We start from the raw sequence: 14683 nt of genomic DNA on the forward strand, positions 1-14683 counted from the left end.
CAGATACTTCTTGTCTAGGTACTCAGGATAATATTGTTTATGCTCATGTATCCCCCCCCCCCCACAAAAAGTGTTCCTTAAGAAGATCAGACTCCACAGATTCTAGGCTATAATCAAGAGTCCAAAATTTAAAAAATAGTGATTTATCAATGAATGATTATAGGTACTAATTGTTTTTGCACATTTAAAATAGGCAATAGAATTTTCAACTTTGTAAGTATTTTACTTTAGAACTTAAATTTAAAAAACAGTGTGCTGAATTTGGATTTATACCTGCTTTGTGGAATTTCTAATTATTCATTTATTATTTTAGACATTTCTCCATTTGTTTAAAACATCTATTAACTCTTTTGTGGGTTGTAGGGTGCTTAGAATGAAAAATAATAAATTGAAAGGTATTTTTAATGCTATTGTAACCCTGGTTCAATTTCTAAGTGTATTCAAGGGAAAGAAAAAAAAAAGAAACTGAATTGTCCACTTAAGTAAATCAGCTTGCAACTCAGTGTCCTAAGATTATTAAATCTAGAGATAGGAATATAATTTTATGTCACAAGAATTCATCCCATACAACTTTTCATAAAATACTGTCTATCTGATTGGTCTCATGTTAATATACAATTGTAGTTTTTACAGTGATTTAGAAAAAGAAAGAACCAATTCAGTGTAAAAGGGAATACTTGATTACTCTATTGTATAACAGCAATAAAAACTAATTTACTGTTATATTACTCAATATTGGAAGCTTGCAAGAGGCTATCTTTCAGTTCATTCTTCATTAATTGTGCTATATTGTGGTGGTATTAGTATCTATTATAGATGAGTTTTATGGAAGGCTTTTAAGTTGACATCTCTGAGCTTGTATTTTGGTTCAAGTAAATATCTTTGACATATTTTCTACATGATTGTTGAAGGGCAAATGAAGTGTTGAAGGCAAAATGGATTAATCAGTTACTGTGATTCCTCTATGAAAACCCTTATGAGTTTATGAGTCTTTGAAATGATCTTAGTTCATAAGAAATTATAATTGTTGAAATTAAATAGTTATATTTTAAGAAAACCTTTTACTTATTTATCTTTATAAAGATCAGTCCATTTAAATTTGCCTTTTATGCTAGACTTTTGGAGTTTTTCTATTAGATTATGTATAGAGGCATTCCACTGTTCATAGTTCTTTAATTTGGTTAATGGAAAAATAATTAGGAATTAGTTTTGACCATTGCTAAAGTTTAGATAAAAGACACACATGTCGTCTTAAAGATAATTCTAACAAAGCCATTTAAGTGATTTACATGGTTCTTGTTACACATATGTAATAAGAGTATGGCACAGAAATAAATTTGTTTATCTACATTGGAATTCAGCTTGTAATAAGTAGGTAGATATAGAATATTAAATGTGAAGATGGTGCTTGATAAATTGTCTCTGCATTGCAATATTTTTTTGTGGGGCTGGTAATAACACTAATTTCTTCTAGAACTGCATTAGTTTACCATGGCTACTGTAACAAACTAACCTGAGCTATGAGGGAGTTTAAATAGCTGAAGTTTATTTTCTTATAGTTCTGGAGGATAGAAGTCCAAGATCAAGGTGTCAGGATTGGTTTCTTTGGGGGCTTCTCTCTCCCTGGCTTGTAAATGTCCATCTTTTCTTTGTCTTCTCATGGTCTTCCTTCTGTGCCCTAATCTCCTCTTTTTATAAGGGTACCAGTCATTTTGGGATTTACCTCTTTAAAGACTTAATCTCCAAATATAGTTACATTCTGAGGTGGTAGTAGGTCTTCAACATATGACACAGTTTAGCCCATTACAAGGGTAAGGATTGAATTTGATGTAAACTAAATTTGTGGCAACTAATAAGGACAATTTAAATATTTTAATTATATACTTTTAAAAATTAGGTGTTAGAAATGTCTTTTTTATTTCCCCTTTACCTGGTTTAATTGTACCAGTGGGAAAAGCACAGTTGAAGATTGATGATGATATAATGCTGATAGTCAAAATAATAGCAGCTAATGTTTGTCACGTGTTATATCCAAAGCTCAGTTCTATGTACTTGATGTTTCTAAACTCAATGGTGTTGGCATGGACAGTGGGAATTTAGGGAATCCCCACTTAAGGGTAGTTTGGATTTTCTTTGCCCATCTCTGGGAATCCAGATGTGGATTTGGGCATGGTTGTTAAGGGGCAGAGCTCTAGGTTAGTACCTTCATGAAGCAAGATGGAATTCTTTGCAAATCATTATTTTGTGAGACAAATTAGAGTTTTTCTAAAGGTATAGGCTTTTTAATTAAACATGGAAAACTTAAATTATCCAGGAACCTTGTTTTGGTGACAAAACCAGTTTAAAAATGGCTCAAGATCAAGAAGGGGTCCTATAAAGGATATTTTACACTATTCCTGTTTGGCTTATGAAGCATCATACCTGTCATATTGTAGGTGCTCAGTAAATAATTGTAGAGTGAATGAGTTAAAGCAAGAAGGATAAATACAATCACAGCTGCAGTGCCCTTTCAAAAGTGCACATTGTTAAAACATTTGTGTTATCTTTTTTTGCCCTAGTAGGTTTTTATTCATTGTACTAATTTTGCTTGCTAGCAGATTCAATATACACTGACTGTTAATCATAGACAATCATTTGGACACCTTATCTTTTAGTTCCCTTACATGTATGATGTTTGGAAGCACATGAGTGGTAGTTCAGCTTGGATGTATAGAAACTTTCCTTCCTGTAAGATTTCATAGATGATTTATGCTACATGCTTTTTCCGCAGTTTAAAATATAAATTTTAAAAGTAAGAAACTCATTAAATAAAAATCTTAGAACTTAGACTTGGGAAAAAAATATTTTATAGATGAAAATACGTCATTTTCCAGGGGGTCCACTTTGCTTACAGGTGAAACCTGTGGCAGTTTTTGCCATGACCATTTTAATTATATGCTATGCTTGGACCTGTGGGTCTTGTTAAAAATGTTTCTTATAATGAAATTGCTAATGTTTTCAGTCTAACTTTCTATGATATTTGAAAAGTAGTAAAAAAAATTCAGAGAATTCAAATTTTCAATATCTGTGATTTTCTTTTATTTAGAAAAAAATATGCATAGATGTCTACCGTTTGGTGTTTGATTAGTGACGTTTTGTGCTTCATTAAAAAAAAGAATAATGGACAGTCTTTGGGAACAAATGCCTGTTTTGGGGAGAATTCTTCTTCCTAGTATCCATGTCAGTACTGTATGTATTTAACTTATGCTCTGCTGCTAACTTTTAGATTTAGTTTATACTTGTGATTTTGTTTGTCTTATTTTAACTTGTTTGATGGGTGGGAAATTTTAGATGTGGCATGAGAGGATACAGTTTTGATATATATTGTAGGAAGGGAGTGTCAATTTGTTAACACTGTTTATTAAGATTTTTAAGATTAAAAAAATTTATTAAACTAGAGATAAGTAATTAAATTAATTGTTTAGGCATAAATAATTGCTTTTTGGCTCCAAGTCATCTTATTTTTCATTTTTCTTCCTGAATTTTTGTGCAGTTTTTAGGGAGTTTTTATTGTTTCAGTATTCATGGTGTTTTTGAGTCTTATGTCAAATAAATAGAATTTAATTAATTGAAAACACTGGTTAAAATTTTAAATATATCCTTTTATGAATGAAACATCTAAAGATGTCCAAAGGTAATGCAGTGGAATGTGAATGAGTTCTAATAAGACATGTGAATCAGACCTTTGTGGTATATTTGTGTCTTGGTTTAGGTTGGTTGAAGACTTTCAATGAATACTTTAGAGAAAAGACTCATTATATTTTTAATAACATGGTCATAAAGCTGAAAGAAGACTCAAGTCGGAAATTTATGTGGTCTGAAATCTCTTACCTTTCAAAATGGTGGGATATTGTAGATACTCAGAAGAAGGAAGCTGTTAAAAGGTTTGTTTTAAAGCTTTTTTTAAAATTTGGTAGTATTAATGATTAATTGTATAGTGAAAAAAGTGTTAAAATTTTAGGAGGTGAATTTTTAGCCTTATTTCTGAAACTTTTATTTCTTTATATCCTTTTTTTAATTGGTTTTGATTCATCTTTTAAAAAAAAGAATTGAAACATTTCCATTGAAATTTTTATTCCAACTTTTTCCCTAGAAATGGAATTTCTGGGTCAAAGGGGTTTAATATTTAAATTTTTTAAATAGCATATCATCAGAGTGATTTCTAAAAAAGTTGTTTCAATTAATCTTTCAATCTTCTGTGTAGAAATGTACAAACTCCTCAGCTTATTGGTCAACAATATAATTTTTGAAAAACTTGGTCAATTTGTTGAAAAATATTTTAATTTGCATTTTTGATTGCTATCAATGTTGCATATTTCTCTTAGAAACTAAATTTTTTTGTGACTTGCTTGATTATACTTTTTCTTATTCACTTTTAGATATGTATTTCTTCTGAAGTTTTTATTAATTATTAATCTTTAACAGACTTAAAATTTTCATGTAGTCAAGTCTGTTAATCTGTTTTCTTATGATATTGCTTTTGCTTTTGTAATTAGGAAGATCTTCCCCAGTCTACGGTTTAGATAAATAGTTCTTTTTTTCTCTAGTTTCATTTAAAAAAAAAAAAACTCCAAATTTATGCCCTTCTATATAGTGACAGGTGGTTCTCTGATCACCAATTATGGATTATTTTATCTATTTAACATTTATATAGCAGTGACTGCATTTGTCACTGTTCTAAGCACTTTACAAATTATAACTAACAATCCTTTCAACTGTTTTGTGAAGTAGGTATGATCATTTTCCTCATTTTACAGATAAAGACATTGATTCATTGATGTCACTCTGCTAAACATGGCAGCACTAGTATTCCATCTAGCCTGGGCTTTCTACCTCCAAACATTGTGCCTTCACATGTTGTGTTGCCTAAGATTTAAATAAGCCATCCTTTTCTACTGATTTGAAGTGCCATCTTTATACTGTTTAAATATGTGCTGATTTCTGGACATCTTGACCTGTTTCATAGACTTTACTGTTTAACTTTTTTTTAATATGTATATATACTTTTTTAGTTGTAGATGGACACAATACATTTATTTTATTTTTTTATTTTTATGTGGTGCTGAGGATTGAACCCAGTGCCTCACATTTGCTAGGCAAACTCTCTGCCATTGAACCACCACCCCAGCCCCTCTGTTTGACTCTTAAGTGTTATGGCTTTATGATATATTTCCTTAGACACTTTCAGTCTTCTCTTATCTTTCTATATTTAAAGATTATTTTAATGAATGACCATTTATTTTTCTCAAACAGCTTTATAATTAATTTATTAAGTTCATCCTACTCCATAAAAAAAAAAGTCTTTGGATTTTGATGGAAATTGGCACAAACATCCAATGACAATTTTGGGGAGAACTGACTTCTATGACTTCTATCATTAATTGGAGCATGTAGACTCTGGAGGTACCAGGATAAGCTGAGTATCCACCATAGCCAAAGTGGCTAGCTACTCTTCTACTCCAGATATGTGTTATCTGGACATTTCCTCCAGTTACTCAAGATAAACTAGAATTCCAAAGTGTTGTGTATTACTTTTTAAATTGAAATGTTAGCAGCCAATTTAGATTAACATACATAGGTGTATGCACATGTACATACACACAAATGCACAAATACACAGCCAATCATAACATTTCTGAAGCCTTATTTTTATTTTTCAATACTGGGTATTGAATCTAGGGGTGCTTAACCACTGAGTCACATCCACAGCCCTTTTTATCTTTTATTTTGAGATAAGGTCTTGCTATTTTGCTTAGGGCCTAAGTTATTGAGGCTGGCATCAAACTTGTGATTCTCCTGCCTCAGCTTCCCAGAGTCACTGGATTCCAGACTTGTGCCAGAGCACCTGGTTTCTAAATCTTTAGTTTAGCTCTAGCTACCTACTAGTTGGCAAGCTTTTAAAAATTAAGAACTATCTTGTAAAACTACATGAAGGTCTGGTGTTGTGGCTCAGTCATAGAGTACTGGCCTAGCATGTATAAGACACTGGGTTCAATTCTCAGCACCACGTATAAATAAATGAATAAAATAAAGGTCCATCAACATCTAAAAAAATATTTAAAAACTACATGGGACTTTTTTTGGTTTGACTAAATTTTAAGATATAAAAATGCTTTTGTTTGTTTAGATCTTACATTACTCCTTATATATAAATAACATTTTATATTTTCTAAAAAAATAATTTTATAGAAATTCTATTGATTTGTTTTAGATTTTTAAGGATTTATTTCATCTGTGCTTATTTTTTGCTTTTTTTATTACTTATTTTCTGATTTTTTCCTTCATCTTTAATAGACTGGCTAAAGCTTTCACTTATTTTATTGGTTTTCACCTGCTCTCACTTCCCTCAGAATCTATTTGTATTTTTGTGGTTTTTAACTTTGACCTTTCTGCTTTCATCTTTCCTAATTTCTTCTGCCTGCTTTCACTAATGTTAAATGGGCCAATCCATTTATTTTAATAAGAAATGTACCTCTATCTGTGTGTTTACTTTTTAGCACTGTTATAACTAGCTTTTACATTTTTACATGTAATTTTGTCATTATTGTATTTTTTTCGTAAGAATTCTGCAGCTGTACTTACCATTTTCTCTTTGGCTAGAAAAATAATTTTATTTTTAAAATGCTCTTTTTTCCTTCTATACTTTATTAAAAACTTGCTTTCATGTCTTATGGTCAGAGTGCTTATGAACTGTGTGCTTTTTATTCTTTAGAATATTTTGAGTTTTTCTTTGTGACTTAATATGTGAACGATATTGATGAACCTTCTAATGGTACTTAAAGAGGAGGTGTTGGTAGAATGTGCATTCTGATGGGTATCTGCTAATTCAGTATTTTAAAATTACTGTTTTCATATGTGTATAGTTAATTCTGCTATCATGCAACATATTTATTCTTTAAAAAAATCACTGTATATGCATAGTCATGCAATAAAACCATAGTGCTTGTGGAAAAAATGGAATTAGGGTGCATAGCACAGTAGAACTTCATCAGTGACTTGTGCTCACAAAGAACCTAAAAAAGGAAACCTAATAAAAGTGCTTGTCCAGTTTTACATGTATTAAACTAAGACATGTATAAATGCTACAATAAATGTATCCGTTTACCTTGAAAAAAATATGATATTTGTTTGTGGAAGTGGGTGTTGGAAAAAGTATAGATTGTGTGTTACTGTGAAATGGTGGTGTAAGTGTTGTTTCTTGAAATCTGATGGAAAGTTGCACAGCAGGTGTGGAGGAGTGTGACTCATAACACATGATGAACTGAAGGAGCTGGTTGATGTTTGCAGCATGCACATGTGTGTATTCCCAGGGCTCAGTTCATTTGGGTAGTTATCTGCCTTCACCTGGTATTTCTCAGGGACTAAATTGCACTTCAAAAAATGCAATTTTTTTTCCTAATAAAATCAATCACTTTGGAACAAATTCCCATTTCTAAAACAAGTGTCTATAGCAGAACTGGCTGTATTTACTTTTTGCTAACATTCTCTTATCAGCTTCCTCTTGTTTTTTGTTTTCTCCTTTTGTGCCTGATCTGTTTGCATCTTTACTAGCTCATTTGTTTATTCATTCAACTGACATTTCCTGGATGTAAACTATGGAGCAGGAATTGCAAGGTTCTGGGTACTCTGGTATTTCTGTTCTTCATCATAAGTTGTATCTATCCCTATTGACAAACTACAGTCTTCTCCTTTTAATGGTCAACATTGCTATCACAACTGCTCTTTTTTGTTGTTGTTCATTTGTTTTAGTTTGCCTGATCTGTGCTACTCTTTTTACTGTAAGGACAGCCAATTTTGAATGGTAGTTCAAAAGGCTGGTGATGGGATCCAGACTGCTGGGTTCAAACCCTGGCAACTCTCAGTGACCCTGTAATTTTGGGTAAGTCTCTTAACCTCTGTGCCACAGTTCCTTTATTTGTCAAATGAAGATAATATTGGAGTTCGTTTTATTTGTTTTTTTATTGAGGATTGAATTAAAACAAATAAGATGCTCAACACATGCATGGCACATTTTAAAACCCCCAGTACATATTATTGGATATTATTATTATGTGTATTTGGACATAATAACTTTATTTTCTTTATTTTTATGTGGGTCTGAGTATGGAACTCAGTGCTTTGCATGTGCTAGGTGCATGCTCTACCTCTGAGCCACAACCATAGCCTTTTATTATTTTAGCTTTTATTTTTCATTTGGAATGAATATTCCGTATGGAATTTTTATTCTGAAGTTATCTCAAGAATTTTATTTTTTAATAATTATATAAAATTTATGTTTGTGTTTTATCTTTAAGGAATCTTATATAATGCTCAATTGAAGATAACTTTTTGTAGCCTCTGCTCATGTGCATTTAGGATTAAAAAACGTTTATCCATGAGGTGCTAACTTTTCACCAAGTTATGGGCTGGGGTTGTGGCTCAGTGGTAGAGTACTCCCCTAGCACGTGTGAGGCACTGGGTTCAATCCTCAGCACCACATAAAAAATAAATAAATAAAATTTCACCAAGTTATATATTTAGGTATGTATAACTTTTTATTCAGTTTTCCATCTATCAGTTTAAAATTTCCTCAACATACTTTCTGCACTCCCTGACTCCTGCTTTCTTTTCATTTGTTTTAGAAGTCAATTATCTATTTATTGGGTTTAGCCTCTTTTACATATGTAGTTTTTTTTTTTTAATTTCTTATGTTTGCTATCTTTTGGGAGATTCTTCTCAAGGATTCCCCATCTCCCTCCTAATTCACTTCCTGGTAGTGAGTCTATTCTTTCCTGGCTTTAAATGCTTTGTTTTAACTTTAGTTCTGTATTCTTTGTATTATTGTCCATAAGTCCAAGTATTTTTCCCTTTACATTCTTGAGCAAAACAACTTAACTCATACCTAATATATCTTGCTTGAAAGCCTTTCCTTTTCTAACCAAATATATGCCCTTTTCTTGCTGAATTTGTTATTACTGGTAGATTGGCATTCACTCCACTAGTTTCCTTTTGAAAATGGTTTTTCATGCAGAGAGGTCAGATCCTCCATCTTCCTGCCCTGAAATCAGACAAATCAGCTGTGACCTACACACAGTTAATCTGCATATTAATTCCCAGGATTTTCATCTGTACAGAGTGAAGTGAGGGCTGACAGATGGAAAGGAGGGGAGCAGGCATGAAGAGAAGTTTGCAGTCCCTTTCTCATAGCACCTGACATTTATGAGACTCTTGTTCTTTGACCTGGTTCCTTTTGCCCCTGCCATATGATCTCACTTTGCTCCAGCCCTTTGTTGATCCTGGACTTTTAGCCTTTCCCTCGATTCTTGGTGCCCAGTAACATCCCCCAGTACATTTTCTTTCCAGTTAGTGTTTCTTGCAAATGAAACAATTAGCTGATACATTCCTCCTTAGTTTCCTTGTTGGAGAACTAGTTCCTGGAGGAGTACATGAACTTCCTGCATCTAGCAGTTGGGGAAGGTGCCCAAGGTTATTAAATAGGATTGGGGGAGGGGAAGAGATGAACTGGAGCTGTGAGAAGATCTGGAGAAGGAATGTCCTATCCATTAATATCTTTCTTTGGTGAAACTGCTATGCCTGGTGCTGACTTTCTGCATCTAAGCTCTCTTTTGATTTGGCCTGTACGTTAGGTAGGAGGTGTGAAGATTGTTCTTCATAGAGGCCAACAAGTCCCGTCAGGAAACTAGGCTTTCTGGCTGCTATGTTTGATAGGAGGAGGCTATGCTTGGCTTCCTTCCAGCAAGGCTGCATCAGGGAGCTGCCTGGTAAGAACTATGGTTAGTGAGCTTTGCCTCTGCAGTTGGTTCTCCAAACCAGGGGCTGTAGCCAAAATCTCAGAATCTTCTCCATTTATGACTTGAGATTCCATACTGATTTTCATACTGGGCAGCTATGGGTCAGTTCTTGCTGAATTCTGTACAGTTCCACCTGCATTGTCAGAAATGCTGCCAATTTTAGGACATGTGGATGTTCTCCTTCTGAGGGAGGCCAGAAACCCCCACCCAGAAGACCCCTGCCATAAATAAACTTCCCCAGAGACCCTCAAAAATTCTGTTTAGCATAGTTGTTCTTAAGACTATCAACAAGAATTTTTACAACAGAGTTTTCAGGTGGAGGATACCTTTGCAGAGACAGAGTGAGGGACTCAAGGCCTCCAGCCTTGGTCTGGAACCTACACAGAGGCTTTTGCATCTCAAAGGATTGACTATAGCCATGTCCTTTGGAGCCAGGTGGTGGGGAAAAAGAGGAGGGGGATGGATTGGGGCTATAGCTCAGTGGTAGGATGCCCATCTCACATTTGTGGGGCACTGGGTTCAATCCTCAGCACCACATAAAAATAAATAAAGATATTGTGTCCATCTACAACTAAAAAAAAAAAAGAAAGGAGAGGGGAACACTCCCTTTCCCAGACACTGATTTTCACAGAGTGTCCTTGGCCTGAATTGGGTGCCCAGAACAGTGAAAAAAGTTGCTTTTATGTAAACTTCCTCAGATTGTGAGGCTCTGAGCCCCCTCCCCTTACATACTGGGTATAAAGTTCTAAAACTTTCAGAACTCAGGGTTTATAGGGGTGATTTAATGGAGGCAAAAAGCCCCCCTTTTGAACCCAGCTGCCGCCAATAAACCCCGCTTCCTGCTATTCCTTGGTGTCCAGCCTCCTCTGTCCTATTTCACTTCTCTTGATTCTACCTGAGTGCAGGTTTCTCTCTTTTTATTCTTCTGTTTTTGTTGTCCATTTTACTTAGGTAAAATGTATACTTACAACTGTATACAATTGCCAATATTTGACCACTTTTGATGCACAAAAATGGCAGTTCCTCATATGATTCAATAGGATGCTAAGGATAGAGGATGGTAAGATTTGTGGGGGATAGAGGGGTAGGGTGTGCACCATTTTTTTTGAATAAAAGTTTATTTTATAGCTACACTAGGACATTGAGCTTTTTTTGTTGTTGTTAAGATTTGCTTAAAGTTCTCTCTGTTCTAGATATAATCATTCACTTTTGTTCATTTATTACATTTATCTGTGCAACTAGGATAATAGCAGTTGTTTTTCTTACTTGAACAAAACATTCTTAGAGTTAGTTACCTAAATGTAGGCAACATGTATAAATACTGGGGTAAACTTATTAGATGTTTGTATTTTGTATTTGCTCCCCTTAATTAAAGTTCTTAGCTTGTTCTAAGGGGCATTACAAATAGAATTTTTTTTTGACAACTAGTGTATTGCTTATACAATGGCTTGTTTTTCCCTTTTTGAGGATGAGCTATGGATTAAATATCTGTACCTGAATTTGCAAACTAGCTATTGCAGAGCTGAATTTGTAATTCCAGCAGAGTTCTACCTAAGCTTTCGCTGTCCCTGAAGAATACCAATTGATTGTGGGAACATAACAAAAACATAACTCAAGTGATCTCCATAATCTATTCTAGCAATGACTTGTTTGATTCTTCCCTCATGTGGCAGCAGTATTTAGCTTTATAAGCCTTTAAAAATGAAAATCTAGTTAACTAAAGAGAGATCCATGCAAACAACATCTAGCTTTTCTAGTTCTATTTTTTTTTTTTTTGGTGGCTCAAAATAATTTAATCAATTACAGTCATGGCCCCTGTTTGTAACACATTGAGGTGGATTTAAAAGAAACTGCCTTTCATGAAGTAATCAGCACATTTTCCGTGTATGCTTGTTTTATTTACTTTTTAGACTTCATATTTGGATATTTTTGGCTAAATGCAGTTAAAATACTGCATAATGTTCATAATACATCAAAATGTGACCTCAGAGTCAAGCTGCTACAACATTACCCTTAGCATTTCCTTTGACTAACATCCACCATATTTCACATTTGTTTCTCTCTGGGCTCTGAGATACTGAAACAGTTTTTACATTACATTTGCTTCTGCCCTTGATGCTAGTAGTTGTTGCAGAAACCCACGGAATGGTTGGAACCTAGAACACTTTGCATGTTCTCAGAAATCTTGACCAGCTTTTTTCTGTCACATTTTGATGTGAAATAAGCTCCAGTTGTATCCATTACTTAGTAGACTTTGTATCTTCACCACATTTCTGCCTTTCATTTTGTTTCTAAGAATGCAGACTTTTTATCCATCTAATCTCTAACCATCCTCTTGTGTCTTTTTAAGCCAGGTTCATATGTAAGTGAACTTTTCACTCAGTCCTCTCAACTATCTTTATTTTTTGGAATTAGGGAAATACTTGAGTTAACTTCTCCTATGTATATTTTGTATTTTCCTGAAAAAAAATGGACTGTTAATATTCTTATACAGACTAATTTATTATATGTTTTATACAGGTCAGATTTTATGGTATTTAACCAAAGGCTGTTATAAAATTTACAAAGCAATGAGAAGTTAGTGTGTCTTATGAAGTTCAGACTCAATACAGAGTTGGATTGAGTTTACAGCCTAAAGGTACTTAACATTTCATCAGAGGGATCATAGCAATGTACCATGGTCTAAAATATCTTGCTCTGATTTTCTTTTCTCCTCATTTGTTAAGTGTCCTGCTCTTGCCTGTGGGGTAACCCCCCTCCCCATTCTCTTCATTTTGCATGCTTGTCCACATTATTATTTAAATTACTTAGCATTCAGGCTACTTCCAGATCTAAAACTCCAACCTAGACTTCTTTCTTTTTCCCTGGTTAATGTACTGGTAGGAGCTAACATTTGAGTGTGTGCTATGAACCCAAGACATGTTCCAAGCATTTATATATTTATTTAGTCAATCCCCTTGCATTCACTTTAAGTTCCTTTATTATCCTTATTCTCCTGTTGGGAAAACTGAGGCATTGAAGTTAAAGAACAAAACTAAAAGTTACCTAGCTGACATGGAATTAGAACCAGAGCCAGGTACCCTTGCTGCAGGATTGGTGCTCCTAACTCCTATGATCCTCTGCCTTTTGACCTGCCATTTTTCCACATCCAGTCAGTACTTGAACCTTGCCAGTTTCACCTCTGTAGTAACTCTGGGCCCTGACCCCTCATTTTCACCCTGTTGCTCTTGTTCTTTTTTTCTTTTTTGTTGTAGATGTACACAATACCTTTATTTATTTGTTTATTTTTATGTGCATCGAACCCAGTGCCTCACACATGCTAGGTAAGCATTCTACCACTGAGCCACAACCCCAGCCTTCTTGTTCTTTCTGTTGGAAAGACTACCAGATGATCTCCCTGAGTCTAGGTGTGCCATTTCGGAGTATCCTCCATTCATTTCACCATTGGGTTTTTCAATATATTTGAGTTTGATGATGTTTTTTCTATGCACTTACGTTGCAATTATACTTTGGTGTCAAAAGTTGCAGACTAATCTTCTCTGACTGACACAAACTGACTTTTTATTGAGAGCCCTCCTACTTATCCACCTTTGTTTCCAGTCACTTCCTGCCTCCTCTTCCATAGGATGAATACTGAGCCACCCATGTGGGTTCCTTGTACACATGCTGTTTTATGCTGTTTAGGAATTTGCCCATGTGTTCTTTTGTGTTTTTTTTTCACCTTTTTATGAACTGCATAATGTTAGTCCTTTTAATTTCCAGAGACTCAGCTGAAATATTCCTTTATCTCCAAAGCCTTCTCTCATTTGCTCCACCATGCATTCAGCAATAACAGGTGAGCAAGACTGACCTGATCCCATCCCTCAGGGAAGAACAGGCAAGATATGTAATTAAGCACAGGATTACAATAGAATGTTTTCTTCTATGGAGCAAGAAGGGGGTTTTGGAAGCAAGTGGTATTCAAGTAGAAACCTGAAGGATGACAAAGAAAGGGGTGTCAGAGGGAGGGAAGAAATTCCAGGTTACCTGAAGAGAGTTGTGGTTACAGGCCAGGGATTAGCCCAGAGGCATTGCATACCCAAAGCCCTGAAGTTTATTAGTCTGCAACAGCAGGACCCAGATGTGTGTGTAGAGACTGGGTAATGTGTGGCCGTCAGGGAGATACAAATGAAAACTTCTATGAGGTACTGTCTTTGACCCCTTTAGAATGGTTGAAATAAAAAATCTACTGATGATAGCAAAGAATATACACTCTTACTGCTCATGGGAACATATAATGGATGACTTTCTTTTTTATGTATTTTTTATTTTTATTTGTAGATTAATACAATCTCTTTATTTTATATATCTATTTTTATGTAGTGCTGAGGATCAAACCCAGTGCCTCACATGTGCTAGGCAAGTGTTCTATCACTGAGCCACAACCCAGCCACGTATAGATATTTTTGTAGAATAATTTTTCATAGAAGTTCAAAACTGGAAATAATTCAAATGTCCATCAACAAAATGATGGGTTAAAAAAATGTGGCATACAATGGAATACTACATAGCAATGAAAGATAATGAATTACTCAAATATATTATAATATGGATGAATCTTACAAACATATTAAATGAAAAAAAAAAGCCAGACACAGAAGAGTAAATGTTGCATGATTCCACTTAATGAAATCTGAGAGCAGACTAAACTGTCTATTGTGATAGAAATAACAATGTCAGAATTGTATGTTTTGGGGGAGCAGTAGATGGACATAGTTTGGAAAGAGGCAAAGGAAAACTCATGAGTTAATGGAAATATTCTGTGTATTATTTTGAGAGGTGATTATAGTTGTCAAAATTCATGAGTGAACATT

General features: G+C 34.3%; 1 protein-coding gene across 1 annotated transcript in view; it reads left to right on the forward strand.

The window, feature by feature from the left end:
• The window catches only part of Man2a1 (mannosidase alpha class 2A member 1), a 163187-nt gene that overhangs the window by 36385 nt on the left and 112119 nt on the right, over window positions 1-14683 (forward strand). Inside the window, exon 4 of the mRNA XM_026391315.2 lies at window positions 3752-3923. Within this exon, the coding sequence (XP_026247100.2) occupies window positions 3752-3923 (172 nt within the window). The remainder of the gene's footprint in view (window positions 1-3751; window positions 3924-14683) is intronic.

This window comes from Urocitellus parryii, chromosome 1, assembly GCF_045843805.1.
Source record: "Urocitellus parryii isolate mUroPar1 chromosome 1, mUroPar1.hap1, whole genome shotgun sequence".
NCBI classification, from domain to species: Eukaryota; Metazoa; Chordata; class Mammalia; order Rodentia; family Sciuridae; genus Urocitellus; species Urocitellus parryii.